Source organism: Euprymna scolopes, chromosome 30 (genome assembly GCF_053919585.1).
Source record: "Euprymna scolopes isolate OS-2025 chromosome 30, ASM5391958v1, whole genome shotgun sequence".
In the NCBI taxonomy this organism is placed as follows: domain Eukaryota; kingdom Metazoa; phylum Mollusca; class Cephalopoda; order Sepiida; family Sepiolidae; genus Euprymna; species Euprymna scolopes.
In genome coordinates, this window is record NC_136511.1 from 84,972,643 (window position 1) to 84,994,217 (window position 21,575).

General features: G+C 34.1%; 1 protein-coding gene across 1 annotated transcript in view; it reads left to right on the top strand.

Moving 5' to 3' along the window:
- Positions 1-7,448: 7,448 nt before the first annotated feature.
- The window catches only part of LOC145254607 (uncharacterized), a 38,134-nt gene continuing 24,007 nt past the window's right edge, over positions 7,449-21,575 (top strand). The window contains exons 1-2 of the mRNA XM_080113215.1: positions 7,449-7,537; positions 20,647-20,693. Coding sequence (XP_079969341.1) covers positions 20,647-20,693 — 47 coding nt within the window. The 5' untranslated portion in view covers positions 7,449-7,537. The remainder of the gene's footprint in view (positions 7,538-20,646; positions 20,694-21,575) is intronic.

Below are 21,575 nucleotides of genomic sequence, written 5' to 3' on the forward strand. Positions count from 1 at the left end.
GATCCCCTGTTGTACTCTAGAGTTTGGGCAGCACGATAGGCAGTCAGATCAGCCTTCGTCTTGTCATGGGAGAGGAACCTCCTCATTGGGATGTGTTTGATGTTAGTGCCATCTCTGACTTGATACTGAACAGAAGCTTTTTCTTGTCTTTGTTTATCTCTGGTTGAACTTTTCAGAGAATCTGCTCAGTATGTATCAAAAACGAGGATGATTTCATCATAATCTCGTGTTAGTTGCATCAGTCTGTCATTGAAGCAGCCACTCAGATCCTTGACTGTCACTAAAGTCGCTGGTTTTTGCTCAACTTCTGCTCCAGCACCATGCCATCTACCAGTGCTATCTCTCGACTTGGCTGATCAGTAGATGTGGGTTCTGTAAATCTTGTATCCGTTGCATCTTGGTGGGTAGAACTTCCAGCTTGAAGTGACTGATCTTCATGGGGCATGTCTTCTCTTGTCAGCTTCTCAAGTAGATGGATTAACTTGGACTTGTCGTGGAATGGCAGTATTGCCCCATCAGGAGTAAACAGTGCTCTTGGTGTCAGAGTGAATTCATGGTTTCCTATGGCCTCTTTCTGGTTGAAGTCTCGGCTTGAGCTGGCAAGTATCATCAGCTTTGCAAACAGGTCCTTTGTCTCCTTCAGATCCATAGTATTGTCTCTGAGATTCACTGTTATCTTTTTGTTCCCAGAAAGGAACATATTGTTGTTCTCTTTCTTCACATGGGCCCAGGGGCTGACATCTCCTTTGATCCATTCTGACACGTAATCCTTATACAACTTCTGTCCAGTGACATCAACATTCAAGATCTGTGGTACATACTCATCTGGGATGTAGGCATTGTTGATCACATTGTACAGCTTTTCCCCTTTAGTAGTAAAGGGTTTTCCAGGGCTGAGTATGGCTTCCTTGATTATGTCGACTGTACCATGTGCCCTCTTGACTGCACTTGGTCCAAGCTCATGATGCTCTGTGATTCGTTCAGCGTCTATGCCAAACTGACTCTTGAACTCTTTTGACAGACGTGAAAGTTCTGGTGTGGCCAGAAAAAATCTCTGTCTGGCATTGGAATTGTTGGAGATGCATCTAGGAGCTGCACCATCTTCTCATATAGAGCCATGTCAAAGGTAATGACTGTGGGGTAATCTTCCCCAACTGAAAACTTCCTCAGCTTATTTGCTTGTACGATCACAGTAAGCAAAGTTTACCACTCGTGTGCCACCTCAGGGAGTAGTGGCAAGGCTCCAACCTGTGTCAAGAGAAGGCTTTCAGACAGCAGTGAGTTGTATCCTTCCCAGCCTGGAATCTTGCTGGAGGTTTCTCGAGGTTTCATTCTGGGTAAAGCAGATGCAACAACCCATCCAAGCTGTGTCAGCTAATAGGATCCTGAGATCCTCTGGCCGATGGCAAACTGTTCTGACCTCTTGGTAGCCTGCGGTTTTGACTTGTTACAGTGAAGCATGTCTACATGGTAGGGTGTGACTGATATACTCTTTGCATCACCTATAATCAAAGGTTCTGCAACAGGTTCTTTAAAAGGATCAACTTTCTAGTACACTGCCATGATGGTTCTGTGGGTGGTTCTCTTCCCATCAGGAGCGTCTCTGTAAAATCTGTGTTATCTACTACGAAAAACACAAAGATCCCCTTCTTCAGGAATGGTGGAACATAGAGGGCTTTGTATGCTCTGGTGTTTTATACAACAGTATTTGCCAGAGCAGTTTCAATGAGAATGACATTGCAATGTGAAATAGCGTAGCCATGAGCATTGAGAAGATTCAAAAGCGTGTCTTATGGTTGACAGTCAGTGCCAGTCCCAGAACCTGAGAGTTCCCTCGTGCACGGGGTGACTTGAACGCTGATTCATTGCTTGGCTTGTACCTTACATGTTTACTGGATTTGAACCCATACATGATATTCTGGCTCACCAAATTAATGATATAAAAGCAAGATTTTTTAGGAACAGCTGAAGTATGAATTTATAAATGATACATATTTTTTATTACAAAGATATTGCAATAAAACAACACCACATGAGTTTGAACCCAGTTATGTATCTAAAGGCTAATGTTAAAAATTGTGTTGTTTTATAACTACCACCATTGGCTTCTATGACCCTGAAAATGTAGGTTTAGCAGTTAAAATCAGTGTTCCAGCTTATTTACAGGCCAAGATATTACAAAACGTACATTTTACTGCGGCCATTTTGTAAATTCCAATATGGCCGCCATATACACATCTGAGAAAATTTTATAACCACCATCATTGGTTTTCTTTGGCCCTGAAAATGTAGGTTTAGCAGTTAAAATCAGTGTTCTAGCTTATTTAGAAGTCGAGATTACAAAACGTACATCTTACGGCGGCCATTTTGTAAATCCAATATGGCTGCCATATACGCATCTGAGCAAATGCAAACATTGATTTTCTGATTCCTGAGAAAAAACCTTTCCAAAAATGTATAGGTTTGCAAATCTCCAAAAAGTTCCCACAAAATTATATTAGGAACCTTACTATATTAGAGTAGAAGTCTTTCCAGCATCTAGAGACCTCAACAGTGGAAAAGGTGGAATTTTGATGCATGTCTGAAGTACATACGTCAGCGGAGCACAAGTGCTATTGATTCATTAGAGCACATTTCATTAAATTACGTGTAAAATAGACACAGAGATACAGCATTACGGCGATAGAACAAAAGTTAGAGCTTGGTCGATAATGCGGGATCTATTATGTTTTAGACTCTATATTGGACTCTGTCTAAGGGTGAAAGACTAGCAATAGATGCACCAGTCCAGACGTAGCAACAATACTACATGCATGAGCAAATTTTAGTTTTATAATTTTCTAACATGGTAGAGAGAGCTCACCTTTTTTGCAGCAGCCTTGACAATGTTCTCATTGTATTTGTTACAATTAGTGTTGACTGTGATTGGTAAGTCGTTTGAACGGTGAGCTCTTGGGTAGCGAATTATTTGCAGATGTATTATATTCTTGAAACTTATTTATTTTCAACCGTTTATCATATATCACGTCATCAAACACGCCGCTTTAGGTACGTAAAACATGTGCGTTTAATCTTTACTTACGTTTTCACCAAAATCTATGTTAACGCAAGTTTGGAAAGCCGCAATTTCTGCTGATGTTGATTGTTATTGCTGTTGTTGATCATCATTCTTGGTAATAATGTTTGTGTGCATTCGTTTCCACGATATCTTTCTTTAAAGAATTCTTTCTGAAAGGATACTAAGTGCTTAATTAATATTACTTACTTACGTGAAGGTCGCCAACGTTCCTAAATAATAGTGCTAACCACTGAGTCACCCTGCGGATGTTGACCACATGTAAGATAACTTGTCTTGATTAAGATTGGGGGTGAGATTTCAACAATATTAAATTTTATATCATTAAAAACAATGAATTTTCTTTTAAAATTATTTTACAAAAACAATATAGGAAGGTTTCTATTTAACTTATTTATATTAAAAATTATTCTGTTTTAAACGTCTATACAAAACAAAGAATTTTATTTTTATTTTTAGAGATCCCAACAATATTAAACGTTTTATTTACAGAAATAGGTAATTTACCATTTAAATATTGTTTTATTTACAACCAGAATTTCTTTATTAAAAAGAAAATGTTAAAACCAAAAACATGAAAGCAACAAAATGTTAAGAAAATGTTTAAAACGATGCTACCAAACGTATTGTTCTCTAATACGGATGACGTGAAAATTCTTGCCAGGTTTTGTTATAAAATACAACTGAGATGAGTTATCTCCCTCACATCAACATAAACTGAACTTGGGTTCTTTATGAAGCTCTGCGCAGTTATGTTTATTTTTAAAAGTATCTGTTGTGTTCGGGGAACAGAGTATCAGGACCATTAGATATTCTGATAACAAGTAAACAAACTCATTATAATTTAAACACAATTTATTCACGGCAGAAATGTTAAATTATTTACAGAACGATATTCAGTGCCCGTGGATGCCGCCATGTTGTCCTCGGTTCCTATCTCTAAAACTCTCCAGTCTTTTTAAAGGATCTATAAAGGGTGACAACTCTTACTTTCTGTATGTAGAGTTCTTCCGCCTTTTGTGACTTTCCTTTGAAATAAAATGCTTGTAGAATGTTTGATGTGGGTCTATTTCTAGGGTTAAAGTTGGTTTGCACCTTCGTTGCATCCTTCGGGTTGAATCTTTCATTCCAGAATTGCTTTGTTTACTGCATGTTGCTTGAACACTTTGAGGTAATTCAAATGTGTCCAGTCAAATATTTAATGGAATGACTGTTATTTGATTGTCACTTTGGGAGATATGAGTGACGAAGTTGATTTGCATGTCTAACCCAAATAGATGATTGTACATCAACATCATAGATTACATTATCAGAACGACGTACTCTGTGACCGTGTGTCCATTTTCTTTACCATTGCTGTATTTTTTCGACCATATAATAGGAATTTGCGTGATCTTGCTCCATGATGACGATTGAATTAGTTTTCTATCGTCCTGTTTCTCTTGGGAAGATTATTTGATGGTGGATGAATAGCATCCATTGGTAAACGTATTTTTCTGTTCATGAGTGTTTCAGCAGGAAACTTTATATTCATTCATTCCCCTTTTAACTTCAAGAGTGCTCTCTTTAATATGAGAACAAAGCGCTCGACTTAGTCATTTGTTATGCATGGAAAGGTGGAGATCTAAGGGTTTCAGTGCTTAATCCTACAGTGTTGTTGTATTCCGCTCTCAGTGTGAAAGTTTCCCTACAAGTAGTTACCAGAGTTGAGCCTGTTGTTATATTTTGTTCGGATCAGTTTTCCTTTAACTAGTGCATAGGTAGTTACCAGGGCTATATATATATATATATATATATATATATATATATATATATATATATATATATATATATATATATATATATATATACCCTTTCATGTCGTAAAATGACATATAAATTAGCTTTGAGGAAATAACTATATATATATATATATATATATATATATATATATATTAGTGTTGGGACTCGAAAATCGGAAAAATCGGAACTGTTTGTGGTATCGGAATCGGTATTGGAATGGGAAAAATTATAGTCTAATTTCCGATTCCAAACTGATTCTTTATAATTTTTAATAAAAAATTGAACAAGCACAAATTGTTTTATTATTATTATTATTATTATTATTATTATTATTATTATTAGAAGTTGTTCCTTTACAACATAAGACTGAGAAGGGTCACAGAATGAGTTATAAATCTCGTTTACTGACTTAACATTGATTAGCAGTTTAATTTATTTTATTTATTGGTTATTTATAACTTGCCTATTGCCTTTGTAATCGTTTCGTATCTATTCGCTAAAATGTCTATGTTCCCTCATCCGAGGAAGTTCATATGATTATTAAGAAGTTTTAAATGCTCGTGGGGGGGGCGGAATTTAGTTTGCACAAGAGGTACATTGGGGTGTTTGTCATCGGCTTCTTCTGAAATAATTAAAGTTTTATGGCACTTTTTTGGACACAAGGAAATCCTCAGACTCTCCAAACCTTATTTAATTTGTTTTTATTAGTTTTTATTGTAAGCAAAGTAAATATTCTACTGTTCAATTGCCTATTCAATATCACAGATTTTAAAAAGCTTTTCTCACCTATTTGATTGATGGCCATATGGCGTCTATTAAAGACTTCGGACTTTAATATCTAAGATATAACATGTTTTGAATTTTTTCTGGTGCTAGTTTTGTATGATTACCACATCTTTTTAAATATTTCATGTTTCCTTATATTTTGTTTTGTTTTGGCACAAGTGAAAATATAGATGAAAATCTCACAAGTTTATCAAAACTTTGGAAGAGAAAATATTGAGAAGTTGTTAACTTTAAAAAAATTCATTTACATTTAAAATACCGAAAACATATGAGATTCTACTTTTTCATGCGATTATGTGTGAGCACACTGAACCGTTATCTTAGAATTTAGAACAGGGGTTCAGTTGTGCATATAAATATAATGTAAACTGATTCCATTTCGGTACATTATAACTTTTTAAGCAATTATGTGATTTTTACGACTAATTCTAAGGCTGATCAGCCATAATCATAAAATCACATGTAATTGCTATATTTTTCGTATTGCCACAAGTACTTAGGGTTAGTAGTAGGAAAGGAGCATGGTTCTTATGACTTTTAATAATCTATATATTGATCCGATAGCATGCGTGTTATTTATTTTGTGTGTCACGATTGCATCCGAGTGACTGTTGTTTAATTATGGATTCCCATTTCTTATAATAAATAATTTTATCAAGAATTCTTCATAAGTTTGGGTTTTGGCTTTGGTTTTGGTTTTGGTTTCGATTATAGCTGATGGAACTCCAGTGATCCATAAATAATTTTACCAAGATTTCTTCATAAGTTTGGGTTCCGATTTCGATTATAGCTGATGGAACTCCAGTGATCCATTTATTTTCTTAAAATAATTTTATCAAGAATTCTTCATAAATTTTGGTTTCGGTTTCGATTATAGCTGAAGGAACTCAAGCTGATGCACCCAAGTCATATGGATACATTTTTTTTATTTTTGAAATCGCAACTTTATAATATATAAAAATCGATAGAACATTAACTCTATAATAATATATTCGAAATTTGCAACAATTAAAATACCATATGTAAGCGTACTTAATGGAACAGGGTGTCATTGCTAGCTTAAATAAATAAATACTTTTGCAGTTTTAACAAGAGTTACAATAATATCAGAGCATCTCTATTTTCGCCATGAATACCAACATCAATATATTACATATAAATGAGTCTTCTGTGGAATTTCCAAAGGCCCCGCTAGTTGTTATTATTTGCATCTCGTTTTTGTTCTTATTTTGTTTTTACAGCAAAGCAAATCAATTTAATAACCCATCAAATTTATATAATCAAAATAAAATTTAAACATTCATAGAAGGAATGCACATAATATTTAATGAAGCTCAACGTCCTCCCATGTTAAAAATGGTTTTCTAAATAGTAACATTATTATTTAGAAATTCGTTCGAAACAAGGGGGGCGTTTGTAATATTTTGTTCTTACATCGTTTTCTCATTTTACCTACCAATCGTCGGCTATTTTCAACTGTTTATGAAAACTTAATAGGATCATGGTTTCGAATCTCGTTAGATTCAGCAACGCTGATTATCGTAAACGATGAAACATGTAAATAAGTATGAATATATATATATAGAGAGAGAGAGAGAAAGAGAGAGAGAGAGAGAAAGAGAGAAAGAAAGAGAGAGAGTGATTAGAGGAAGAGATACAATTAAATTTACATTCAAAACCTTTAACAGCAAGGCCATGCTAAGTAAGTCAGCAAGTATTTATAGCGAGTTTATTCAATTATTATCTAATGTACATTATTTTATATTATAAATGCATACGATACAAGGAAATTGATAACAGTTCTTATCTTGCACTAGTCACGTGATATTTTAGCCTTCTTAATAATCAGCCACCTGTCTCTTCTTCCTAAGTTTGACTCAACTTGTCATCAAGGTAAGTCTGTCCACACCTCTACTGTTTGTGCTATGTGATTTTCACAGACACCTAATCATTTATCATTGCATAAACATACATTAGAGTTCTTTTTTTTTCTCTTTCATTTTTATTACTTTATCTGACATGTCCAAAGTATTGGTTAGTTTGTCAGGTAATGTTTGAAATAGCATTTTCTATGGTTTGTCATGTTTAAATTTAGCATTGTGGTTATCTACCAGGATATTATTTGAGATATTATTTTCGTGACTCTGTCATGCTTAAGCTTGAAATAGCATGTTAGTTTGTCTGCTATGCTAAAGTTCGAAATAGCATCTTGGTTTGTCCGCTATGCTTACATTTGGAATAGCATTTTTGTTGATCTGCCAGGCTTAATTTTAAAATAGCATGTTAGTCAGTCATCTCTGTTTAAGTTTGAAATAGTATTGTCTATCACATTAAAGTTACTATATTCACAGATTAAATGAACACATCTTCGGAATACTTTTTATTTTTTCGCGTCAATGGTGAAATTTCAAAAACAAAAAATCGTTTGTTTCTTTTTTAGAAATTACATATAAAAATCTATCTGCGACGTTGTTTGACTGCGGAATTTATTATATAAAATCTCGCACATTCTGATATATATATATATATATATATATATATATATATATATATATATATATATATATATAAACAAACGTTGATAAAGACAACAGATAGCTTCCGTTTGATGAGACCTATTTTATTTTTTCAAATTTTCTGATGATGTGCTTAGTATTTATATTAAAAGAAATAATATAAGTTCCATGTGTACTTGATTGCGGTGATGTTTTTCGTCTTCCCAAGAAGACATCATCAGAAAAGATATGTGAATATTATTTGCGAGGTGGGCTGGTAGGTTTGTGTATAATAGCACCGCTGAATACGTGCGAGCCTATGAGTGCCCAATGTCGATGTGAGGGGTGCCCAGTTCTGTGGTCAGTACTGGGCCACGTAGGGAAAGGGAGGGTTGTTAAGAAAATATATGGCAATTACGTTACACAGAATGTGCGTTTCATTCCTGTAAGGAATTGAGCACAGTTGAAATAAATACTGGAAATTGATACATAATATATCTACTTAGAACATTTTATGCGAGTACACCAAAAAATTATATACATACATACATACATACATACATACATACATATATATTATCGCTAGCGTAAAAAAGCGATGCTTAGGTGTTTGGACAATGTTTAAACATTGCTATTTCGCACGTAACGGTGAGAAGTGCTGGCTGTCGCTTAAGTGGTCAAGTTTCAATACTGGCTTGAGGTAAATGCTAATGTAGCTGCACTCATGAGCTGTGATACGGCAAAACAGTGTTTTTTTTGTTTTTTTTACAAAGGTGCTTACACTTATCAAAGTTCGGAGGTCATTCGAGGATAAGTGTTAATGAGTCGATGGGACAATGTCATAGTAATCGTTAGTAGTGGAAATTTGATAAATTAGATTGCTTAAAGGGGCGGCTTATCAAGAACTTGTTTACGTTCGACTTGAAGAGGACAATATTGTAGTCAGCTAGAAAGCAGAGAAACAGAGGAAAGTTCCACAGGTATGCAGTTCTAAGAAAAAAAAACACACGGAAGCTACTTTTATGTTTAGGCACAAATTCATGGAAGCTACTTTTAGGTTTAGGCACAAATAAAGAGTGAGGCAAATTATTGATAGTGGTTTCAGCTAGACGAGTGGGGTTTGTGAAAGTTTGGTGAGGGGAGACCACAGACTCTAGTTCCGACGAGCACTTACAATGAAAATAGCGATAAAGCAGAGGCAGGCTCGCAACGTCTCTTTTAAGGGAAAGAAGTTGCAGGGAAAAGAGCATCCCCCACTAGGCTGCGAAGTCTATTTTTAACTCAAGGCAGAATAAGCTGCTTCTAGTAGCTCCTGCCCAGATGTGAAAACAGTATTCCATCCTTGGACTGCTTGTATCTTATAGAGATAGAGAGTTACATTAGCAGTAGAATGATCCCACACTTTTTCCTTGACAACGGATTTGATGTACGTGTTCCATTTTAGATCAAGAGTAAAGGTCAAACCCAGAAGCTTCTCAAAACATGAAACTTATCCAAGACGAGAAACATTCATTTCAGTTGATGACAGCTGGGCATCAGAGTAGAGATAGAAGCTTGATTTTAGATGCATTAAAATTAACCATTTCCATTGCACCACGTTGTCAAGATCAGAAGAGAGAGAATCAGAAACAACTTGGTCATTTACGGCCTTTTCTCTCCTTCTCTCTCTTTATTTCTCTCTCTCCTTCTCTCTCTCTCTCTCTCTCTCTCTCTCTCTATATATATATATATATATATATATATATATATATATATATGAATAAACATCTGTAAAACCTATACACCTAAGACAGATACAAATTGAAGCACATAAAATACATTTATAGCATAGTCATGCGGAAAAACAAGAAAATGAGGAAAATCTTTTTCAAATGTTCGAGAAATAGAAACAAGAAAATATGCATCTGCACTAACGGCGCCTTAGTGCGAATCAGTTTTGGATTCTGAAATAGATATGCCCAAAATGTTGACCACATTTAATAGAAAGCGAGTTATTTCCAGCTGATAAAAAAGTAATATACACTTGAGTTAACCATCCCATGAGAATATATTGTTTTGTTTAGAAGAAGTCTTGTAATACAGTTCAGCTGAAAATACCGTTTGATACAAAGAGAACGGTAATTGGATGAAATAACAATGTTGAAGAACTGTATGATTGTCAAGTAAATATTCATTTACCAACGGAATTTATCAAATCATGATAGGTTGTTATATTTTACTATTATTATCTTGTAGTTATATACGTATAATCCTCCTTAACAAGAAATCTCCACTCGATCCTCAGATTGTTCTCACATGAAAGTTGCGAAAACGCTCGGATGCATTTTGTATCAGTCTATCAGAAATTAATATATTTTTAATCAAATTATTATTGGTTGTAAATATTTCTTGATATTTCTTGTGTATCATCATCATCATCATCATCATATTTCAATAGATTTTTATGTTTAAAGTATTGTTTTTTTCTCTTGATCCGACTAAAAATTTACGACGTACTTTAGATTCGAAATGCGATAATCGAATACACATGCCAAAGTCCACATCAGTCCGACACACATCAAACAAAACTAGTATCGATTCGTAGATGTCTGTAAACAATACCGCAGATTGTTTAACATCAATCCTGCTATCTGGGAAAACTCAACACTGATATTTAAATAGTAGCAATTGCACCGATTTCAATGATTATGAAAATATAGTGTAGAACATTCGTTGCTCCTCATTCAATCCCCGACAACGTCGGGTATCGTTGCTAGTTTATATTATAGCTAACCTTTATAAAGTAGGACGGCGCATAACGCATATGAATTAAAACTAGTTTTGGGGGATACTACACTTTAATATTATTAAAGAATATAAGTAAATCAAACCAGACGCGAACAAATAATTCTTCGACATATCAGTGCCGTAACTGCATAGAATGTCGGTTGGACTTTCACGAACTGCAAAATCGACGTTGTGGGGGTCGCAGATGCTCACTGACGTTGTATGTAAATATCTGTTTTCGTGATGCCCTTCTGTTTTGTTTTTCCTCCTTATTGCCATAATTCATTACTTTCTTTTACCTCCTATTTAATCTACTATATATCTAGAAAACTAATTACCCTTTATATTACTTGTTTTGGTCGGACTATTGTTCTCATCTTATTTGTGCAAATGTTTTTCTCACCTATACGAAACCACGGCCAATAAAACAACTCCAAGAATACGAAAGCATCTACAGAGTCAGTAACTTTTTCTCCTTTCTTTTCCAAGATAACGACCAACATGCCTGACGACGGTCGAAGGTTATATCGACGGAACGTTGCAGAAACCACAGCTATATAAAACAGAGACTAACTCCAAGAATACGAGCCTATCTACGGAGCCAGTAACTTTTCTCATTTCTTTCTCCAAACAACAACCAACATGCCTGACGACCGAAACGTTGCAAAAATAACACTCAAGATGAAAACAATAGTTCGATCAATACAAGTAATATAAACAATCAGCCCTCATCTAAAAAATTCAAAACTATAATAACTTTCTTTCGTTGAGATGTATATATTTTTATGACAAATAGAGTCTGAAGAATATATATTTTCTGAATATTTTTAAATAATATAATGAGTAAATTTGTTGAAATGATTATGAAATATATATGAATATATTCATGTATATATATATACGCACATACATATATATATGCACACACATATATATATACACACACACACATATATATACACTAAAATACATTATATATACATATATGACAAATGTATTTTAGTGTCTGATGAATATATATTTTCTGAATATTTTAAAATAATATGATGTTTAAATTTGTTCAAATGATTATGAAATAATTGTATCACATAAGAAAATACACTATATGATGTTCTTATTTTATATTTTGTTGTCTTAATTTTTGCAAAAATATTATATATATATATATATATATATATATAATTTTTACGAAAGCTACCGATTATCGATTAGCAAAGCAGTGTGTCTGTGAATGATTACGCTAATGCGCTAATGATATCGCATGCTATGATACAACTTTAAAAAAAAACTTAAATTCAAGTAAATATCACCATACGAGTAACAAGGCAATATAAGATAATCAGTAGGTTGTTTGATATGACAGCGGCGCGTTCGAAATGAATGTTTCTGATTAGAGTACACTTGAAACATGATACTTGACTTTTGTATTTACACTTTATTTCATATATTGTTATCATACATAAAAATAAGTTTATAAAATCAACAGTAGGTTCTCTACAGTGCAATGTAGATTGCAATACATTGTGAACTTAGTGAAACTTTCTCCCGGCGCACCGCGATGGATTCCACACTAGAACACAAAACCAATCGATTTTATTGAAAAATGGGCAATTTCACCGATTTCGATGACAATCAAAATATGGGAGATTGAAGTATTCGTTGATCATCATTCGATCATGGCGAACGTCAAGTCTTTTTTTGGTAATATTTCTATCCCTAAATGCAACTTCATCTGTGTGTGAGTCTGTTCCTTATAGACTCCGAAACGGCTGAACAAATTTTCTTTAAAATTTACAGAACTTTAGTGTATAAGTCTTGGAGTGATCATAGTTAAGTTTTGTCTCAGAATACCCCAGATAATTACCGATAATCAATAATCGAAACCGTTATTTTCATTTATCTATCATCGGTAAAGTTATTTTTTTCCATGTCGTCGCTTAGCAACAATGATAGAACGTGAAAATTCTAATGTGGGTCAGTTGATGGCGTGTTTTTTTGTTTGTTTGTTTTTTGTTTTTTGCATGACGTGGTTCAAACTGCATGTCAATTGGTTAATTTGTTTTTTCGTTAACTGGAAAGAGTATATATATATAAAATAATTTTATAAAAGAAACAGTAGATTGCAATGTAGAATAACATTAATTTTGAAGTAAGTTACTGCATGGAGGCATGTGAAGCTTCCTCCCGGGTTATTTCACGGATTTCGATGACAATAAAAATATAGGAGTGTGAAATATTTGTTGATCATTATTCAATCCCGGGCAACGTTGGATCTCACGGTTAGTATATATATATATATATATATATATATATATATAGAGAGAGAGAGAGAGAGAGAGAGAGAGAGAGAGAGAGAGAGAGAGAGGGAGAGGAGAGAGAAAGTTATGGAAAAAATAATCCAATGTAATGGAAAATAAACAAAGGAACATTGTTTAAAAAGTCATCAAAACGTCTCGTCTTTATTTTCAGACTTTCTCAAGATAATTCATTCGAAGGAAAGTGTAAAAGTCAATATGTTATGCCTGAATTGACAACTAAATTAGTCGAATTTAGTTTTAATGGATATCTATTTTGTCAAGTGGTTGTGGGTCCTGTTCTTGCAATATTGTTGTAGGTGCTTATGAACATGTCCCACAACATTTTATTTCGTTATGTTGATGACACTTTGGCTTTTTTTAAATCACATATGATATCTTGCAACAGTTTAATTGTCTTCATCCAACATTGAAATACACTATGGCGGGGAAGTCGAATAACTCATTATTGATTTTGAATGTTTTGTCTCAGAAATTAATTGATACATTCAATACAAGTATACACAGAAAGCCGACATTTTTAAGTCTATATGTTAGCTAAGATTAATTCTTGCGCTTACAGAATTCCATACTCTCATGATTATAAGGTTCTTCTCAGATAAATAAAATTCCAATGTTATCAAAAGCTTGTGCCATCATTCTCTGATAATCTGCTCGAAGTGTAATTAGGAGCTTTAAAAAATAGCGATAATTTTTGTTATCAATGATTATCATGAAAATATAGTAGGCATTTTCAATAATGAAGAATTTAAGCGCTCCTCTAATTTTATTTTTGATTTTAATTGTTTTTCGAAGTTTATTTTTGAAAACTATTACTGTGCTCTAGAAGCCAAGATGGCGCCGACTAGATTGTTTCCGCTGAATCTTTTTTTAAAACGATCTTTCGAATTATTTTAAAGTCTAAAGCTCTCTTTCCATGTGTTCGCTAGGATAGTTGTCTAACTGAAGAGCCCAAACTCGAGTCTTGGACTTCCAGTTCGTTGACTGTCATGGCTCTTGTGGGCTGCGACGTTGTTTGGCTGTGAAATTTATTATGTATATATATATATATGTGTGTGTGTGTGTGTGTGTGTGTGTGTGTGTGTGTGTGTGTGTGTGTGTGTGTGTGTGTATGTGCGCGTGCGTGTGTATGTATGTGCCTATCTCTCTATACTCATATAAAAGTAACTTTTCTTTCTTATATTTTCTGTTATTGTCATTTTCCCTATTAAATAAACCTTTTTCGTAAATCAACATCAGCGTCCGAGTGGTTTCATATCCATAGACAAGTAAGAATCTGTGTTCACGAAGACGACAACACGGGTGTATAATAATTTTTACATGTATCGGTAAGCGAAATAGGACAACAGGTGCGTGCCTGTCTTTTTCCCCATCATTATAAGTTAGTGAATAGTTTAAGGTCTCATTATGTGTTTCAAGTTCTAACAATTTAGACTGTTGCTGACGCATCCAAATTATTTATGCGACTATAGGAATGGCACCGAAGTGAGAAGAAAATGCTAAACATCTCGAATACGACACTCGGTGAATGATGTTTCTGTTGAATAATTGACAAATGATGGAGACTCGAAAAGAAATTTAAATAATGGACTGCGATGTTTCGTCGGCAAGGAAGCGAGAGGGAAAATGTTTTATGATCAATATCGATTGACTTTTCTGACATGAAGATGGTGTGTATATGTGTGTGTGCGTGCCTGTGTGTGTATGTGTGCTTGTGTGTGTCTGTGTGTGCGTGCGTGCACGTGTGTGTGTGCATGTGTGTGTCTGTGTGAGTGTCTCTGCAAGTCTGTAACTGGCTTTCTGGAATTCTAAATATTACCAGACGAGGCTTAGAGCGGATCAACGGAAGTATCATTTAATCAACGTTGCCAGAACCATAAACCATTCCTAAAACTGGAAAGATACTGAAATAGTTCGACCCTGTCAAAATGTGTGTCAGATCTGAATACAGCAAGCAACGACTCGAACGACTTCATTAAATGGGAAATAGTGAAATGAAGCAGGCGTTTATTTTATTTTATTTAAAATCGCTTTTATTAAATCAAACAATCATTAATCACAGAATTAGTCATCGTATGGGAAAAAAACTATTAAAGTTCTTTATGAATAATTTCAATTCTTTTCAGTTTTTGGTGGGGGGGCATTACCATTTTCTAGAAGACAAGTCGAGGTTCTTCTAGAGTCACCAGTACTTTTTCCGTGTATATAACCATCAACGTTTTAAGCAAAATCTATTTATGGAAATGTTTTAACATTTGGAATGTTGACACTTTTTAAAGACAAACAAGAATTTTCCCAAAACCATCATAACTTTAGGCAGAAATATCTTATTTCGTTATTATTTTTATTAGCGATAGCAACAGCGTGGAAACATCGCCGTCGTATTCAAATTTACTTACCTAAGTGGTTGAGATTTTCTTCTCTTGCACCCAAATGCCTGCATTACGTTTCTCCTTTTGACGGGGCGTATTTATATTTATATTTATTTTATGTGTATTTATTATTTTTATTTAATAATTTTTTTGTATTTTGATGTATTTTTATGCATCTTTATGCGCATAAAAATATATCAAAAATATTTGCATGTATGTATAAAATAATTTCAATCTTGCTTTGTCACTACAGTTTCAGTGCGAACTTAAACACACACTTCTAAAATATATACATGTCATTCTCGCCGCTTACAGCACTTTTTAAAGCGTGTTTCACGAAAGTATGCGTACATTACATTTATTTCGATCAAATACGTATTCCTACAAAGAGGGTAGCAAACGCTTTAACTCTCTATCCATTATGCTATCTAACTCGGATCACGTCACCACCAAAATATTTTTATCACTTATTATTATTTCTGCTCCACATCTTCTCTCTGGATTTGCTGTTTATAGATACCATAATCTTTAGATTTCATTACAACTTCTTCACATACAGCTTAGACTATTCATAATTATTATATGTCTTTCAGTTATTACAAAAACATCTATCTATGAAAAGATGAAAATAATATACGGAAAAATTCTTGCGCTTACAGAATTCCATACTCTCATGATTATAAGGTTCTTCTCAGATGTACGAAGATCCACATAGCCCATTAACAAACGTATCCAAATTACATTTGCGTTTATTGCATTAAACAGACGGGTCGTATTTACTGTATTTCCTTAAACTACTACAAATCCATTCCTGTGAAACGTTATGCATAATAAACCGAATTATTTTGCCACTTGAACCCATCCATACACCAAGAGCCCGTTCGTTTACTTGCCTGAACGCTAATACGTTTTTCTGACATTTGAGAAAATCGTTGCAATTTGACGAAAACAGTATCTAAATTCCCTTTACGTTTAGTATCTTAACAATCTGAACATGTCCTAACAATTTTACTTACATTACTGCGAGTATTTTTTTTTCAAACTAACCACCTGCCTGCCGTTGGATTTAGTAAACATGTGGTGATAACATGTTTACATGTATGTCTACCTCTTTTTTTTAAGTAAATCACCACTTATCAAGGCCTGAAGGCCCCTCGATGATTAGGGTTAATGAATGTGTGGTAGTGACGTCATCGTTAATGGCGTAGATTGAGTAGAATTTGTATTATTTAAGTGGACGGCTCAACAAGAACTTGCTTACATTGAACTTGAAGGTTACCATATTGTAGACCAGTGGAACAGTGTTCCACAAGCGGGCGGTTCAATGAAAGAAGCTTTGTTCGTGTAAGTAGCGTTTAGATTTAGGCGCAAATAGAGAGTGGGGAAAATTGTTTAGTGTGTGTAGCTAGTCGTGTGATTTTTGTAAAAGTTTGGCCGGGAGGGACCATATATTGGAGCTCAGGTGAGAAGCTACCATGAAAATAACGATAGAGCAGACACAGGTCCGCAACGTCTTTTCTGTGAGAAAGCGGTTGTAGAAGAGAAAAGGGCATCACCTACAAGTTTCTGAAGCCGATTTTGAACTCTATCAAGGCAGGATAGGTAGCGGTGAACAGTTCCTGTCCAGATGTGGTAGCAGTACTCCATTTTAGGATATACTTGGCCCTTATACAGATATAGGATTGGATCGGCAGTGAGATATCTACTGGAGTGGTAGAATGATCCAACCATTTTTCCAGCTATCTTGGCAACTGATTTATATGTTCCATTTCAGGTTAAGAGTGAAGATCAGTTCCAGAAGCTTGTCAAGACATGGAATTTCCCCAAGACAATAGCTATTCATTTCAATTGCGACCAGATGGGGCTCAAAGCGATTGTGATAAAAAGAGAGAAGCTTGGTTTTAGATGCATTAAAATTAACCAACCACCTTTTTCCCCATGTGCTCAAGATCAAATGAGAGAGAATCAGAAGACCTTTGTTATTGCCGGCCTTTTAAGTGCTGTCATAGTTTGTAGTATCGTTTGCATAAATGTCTATACATGATCTAAGAATGTGACTTGAGAAATCATTAATGAAGCTCAGGAAAAGAGTTAAGCCTAGGATAGATCCTTGAAGGATGCTTGCGTTGATATCATGAGCTTCTGATTTCTGCCCATCGACGATTACTCTTATAAGCCTATCAGAAGAAAGGATTTAATTGTTGAGAGAACATTTCCAGCTATTTCGTAGCTGGAGACCTTGTGAAGTAGACCTTTATGCCATACCCTATCAAAAACATTGGATATGCTGTTTTTACTTGGTATGTCGAGAACTATTGCTCTAGAGAGGAATCCCCCGTCGATAAATTAACTAATCCTATGTGAAATTATAGTCTGTACATCAGCTATAAATTTCTCAGGGCGGAAATTATATTGCTTCTTGCTAAGTAGGTTGTTTTTTTTTTGTTGTTTTGTTTTTTGCCGGGATGGTTGACAATTTCTGTATTTAGTACGAATCCAAGCAACTAACTCATGATGCACAAGAGACTAATGTACTGAGATGCCGAAGACTGATCTCTCGCATTTTTAAATACTGGGCAGTTTAACGAGGTTTTCAATTGTGTTGGGAAGCATTTCTCTTTTAGGCATCGATTGAACAGCTTATCAAGAATGGGTACTAGTTCCGCTTGTAGCTTTTTGAACTCTATGACTCGAATATTTTGAGGAGCGGTTTTTGGTGGCAACATTGCGATCACGAACAGATATGTGGATGTCGCTCAGATTATGGTCGGAATTGACGATACTCATCTGTTCATGCTTTTGTTCGTTATACGTAAAAACTCATGGGGGCCAAGCATCTGTTCTACTTTGGACATGATGTATTGAGCATATGACCCTCTCGCGTTTTCTATAATTCTTTTACAGTGACTGCTAGTATTCGTAAAAGCTTCTTCGGTTGCAAAACCTCTATTACGTTTAAAGCAGTTGAAGTAGTAGTTTCTATGAGTAATGTCTGCAGTACATTTTCAGGTCTGCCATGGCTGACTGTTCGGGTTCAATTGAAATGTTTTGGAGGGTATGTAGCTGCCTATGCCAATGATTATCCAATCAGTAAAGTCAGATACTATAGTAAACGACTTCTTTTGAAATTCTTTTGGGGTTCTTTTCGGGTGGGCAGTTCCGATATCAATGTTTGGAAACCATTTCAGTTAGCCATTGCGTATCGATACACAGTTCAACGGAGAGGGATATTTGAGGTTTTGTTGTACTTGGTTTTTATCTTTATTTGGACAACCTAGTGTATTGGGGGGTCTACGTTAGAAGTTGGAGTTCAGCGTTTTTTCTTGTTTTATATATAATAATATACTTATGTGTACAAACATTTAGCGGTTACACATGAAGAAAATTTCAAATCATACCTTTGATAAGCTCGACTTTCTCAGACCGCTAAGAATGATCGTCAGCTGTTTTATGATTTCATAATTAAGAATGGAGAAAAAGTAATACCCGTAAGAGTCACAAGATCAAATTCTTTTTGAATGTGTAAACCATAAAATGATCAGAGGATTTAACTAGCATTACTTGTTTCGATCGGACTATTGTTTCCATCTTGAGTTCTTGAGTGTTATTCGTACAACTTTTCGGTCGGTGTAGCCTCCAATCTTCATCAGGCATTTTATTCGCTAAGTTCTTTTAGTCTCCATTTAAATAATTCTTCTAATACATGTGTGTGAGTGTATATATATATATATATATATATATATATATATATATATATATATATATATATATATAGTGTAATCATATAAAGTCTAATGAAGAAACTGGCATCAAAGATTCAAAGAGCATGAACAATACAAATACCTTGACATTGAAGAAAATTAGTCAATACCATGCGAATATGTACACTGTGTAAAAAAGTCTACAAAGTAAAACTTCCAAACAAAAACAAAGTAACAGCCATTAACCAACTTGTTATAGATCTTTGAAATTATGGACTATTAAAATAGGGACATAACTAAATTATGGACTAGTCAAAAAGGGACATAAATAAATTATGGTTTAGTCAAAAAGGGACATAACTAGATTATAGACGGAGTGAAAAAGGGACATAATTAAATTATGGACTAGTCAAAAAGGGGCATAACTAAGCACTAAAACAAGAAAAACGTTGACACTGTCAAGAATAATGCAGAGAAATCAGTCTCTACCAAGATTGTATCTGACAAGAGGAGAAGGAGAAAGTATGGATCTCTCATAAATTGACCATTAACACGTAGCCATTATTGTGACCACTGACTAATATCGGATGAGCTCCAAGAAACCAAACTTATTATGGTACATAAATATCAAGAAACAAGAACCAATAAAACAATCTCGATCACAAAACTTGCCAAATATTTTGGACAAAACTGTCTGACAAGAGAGACAGGTACACCAAACTAGTACGCCAAGGAAATAGCCCAAATGAGCCATCAGAAATGTGTGTGTATGTCAGTTTTAGTAATATTTTATACAGATATATTGAATTTGACTCAAAGTATGGTTATTTTTCAGAGTAGAGAGTATATTCCCATAAAATTGAACATGTCTGTTTATCAATCTGTGGCTATTTTTATTGTTTTATCAATGTTATTATTATTATTATTATTATTATTATTATTATTATTATTATTGTTGTTGTTGTTGTTGTTGTTGTTGTTGTTATTTTATTATTATTATGATGATTATTATTATTATCATTATTATTATTATCATTATTATTTTTATTATTATCGCTGTTATTGTTATTTTATTGTTATTGTTAACACTATTATGGCTACTTTTTTTTTTTTTGTTGTTGTTGTTGTTGTTGTTGTTGTTGTTGTTGTTGTTGTTGTTGTTGTTGTTGTTGTTGTTGTTGTTGTTGTTGTTGTTGTTGTTGTTGTTGTTGTTGTTGTTGTTGTTGTTGTTGTTGTTGTTGTTGTTGTTGTTGTTGTTGTTGTTGTTGTTGTTGTTGTTGTTGTTGTTGTTGTTGTTGGCAATATTATTGTTAGTATGTATTAATTTTCATTATTATTCATTATAATTATCAGATGAAGACTTCTTTCGTGTTTGTTGCCAGTTTCCTCTTGGCGATTGGGTGAGTAATACTACGAATAAGTTTTCTTTATTTTTCTCTTGATAATCATTATGAAAAAGAATTTTGATTCGGACACCCTATGCAAGATGTCCGCCTCACAAACTTATCCCATCTTATCCCTTTCCATTTCATCTAACCCGACCATTCCAAAATCTATTTTGCCAGCACCTGCTAATCCCCTTTTCTGTGTTTATTTTGCCTACCCAACTTCCCCACCCTTACCAACTAGTCATATAACTTGTGCTACCTTTATTCTGTGTATGATTATAAACGACATCAGGGTGTGAGATCCCGAATTTATGAATTTGATGTAGTGTGGTCTCAATTGTCAGATGCCATTACTTCTATATATTACCGTGTAATATCAGAGTTTACTCTAATATTACACGGTAATATATATCAGGCTTCAATCTATGGTTTAAACAGAATATATTATATGCAAACTATATACAGTGTATCTATTATTATACTAAATGTGTGTTAATCAACGTCTCTATTTTACCAAAGCTGTTTTCCTCTGTAATTTTATTAGAGAAAATACATGCTAAAATGTTCCTCAGTTTAGATATGTTTGAAGAAACTTCATTTTAAATCTAATTAGACGTAATTTGTAATTAACTGAACAAGTCTTTTATCTATCACTTATCTATTTATTTCTCTCGTCCTCTCTCACTGTGTATTGGTTTAATCACTCTCTAATACTTTTTATGTGCCTGTGAGCATATAGATAAAGATTAATTATCTTTGCATTTAATTTACGTAGGATGTCGTTCATATCGGAAAAACTATACTATGTAAATTATATAACAAAATGACAGTACTGGTCTTTTTTTCTTTTTTGCTAATGATTCACTAATTATCAAGGCCAATAGCCACTCGAAG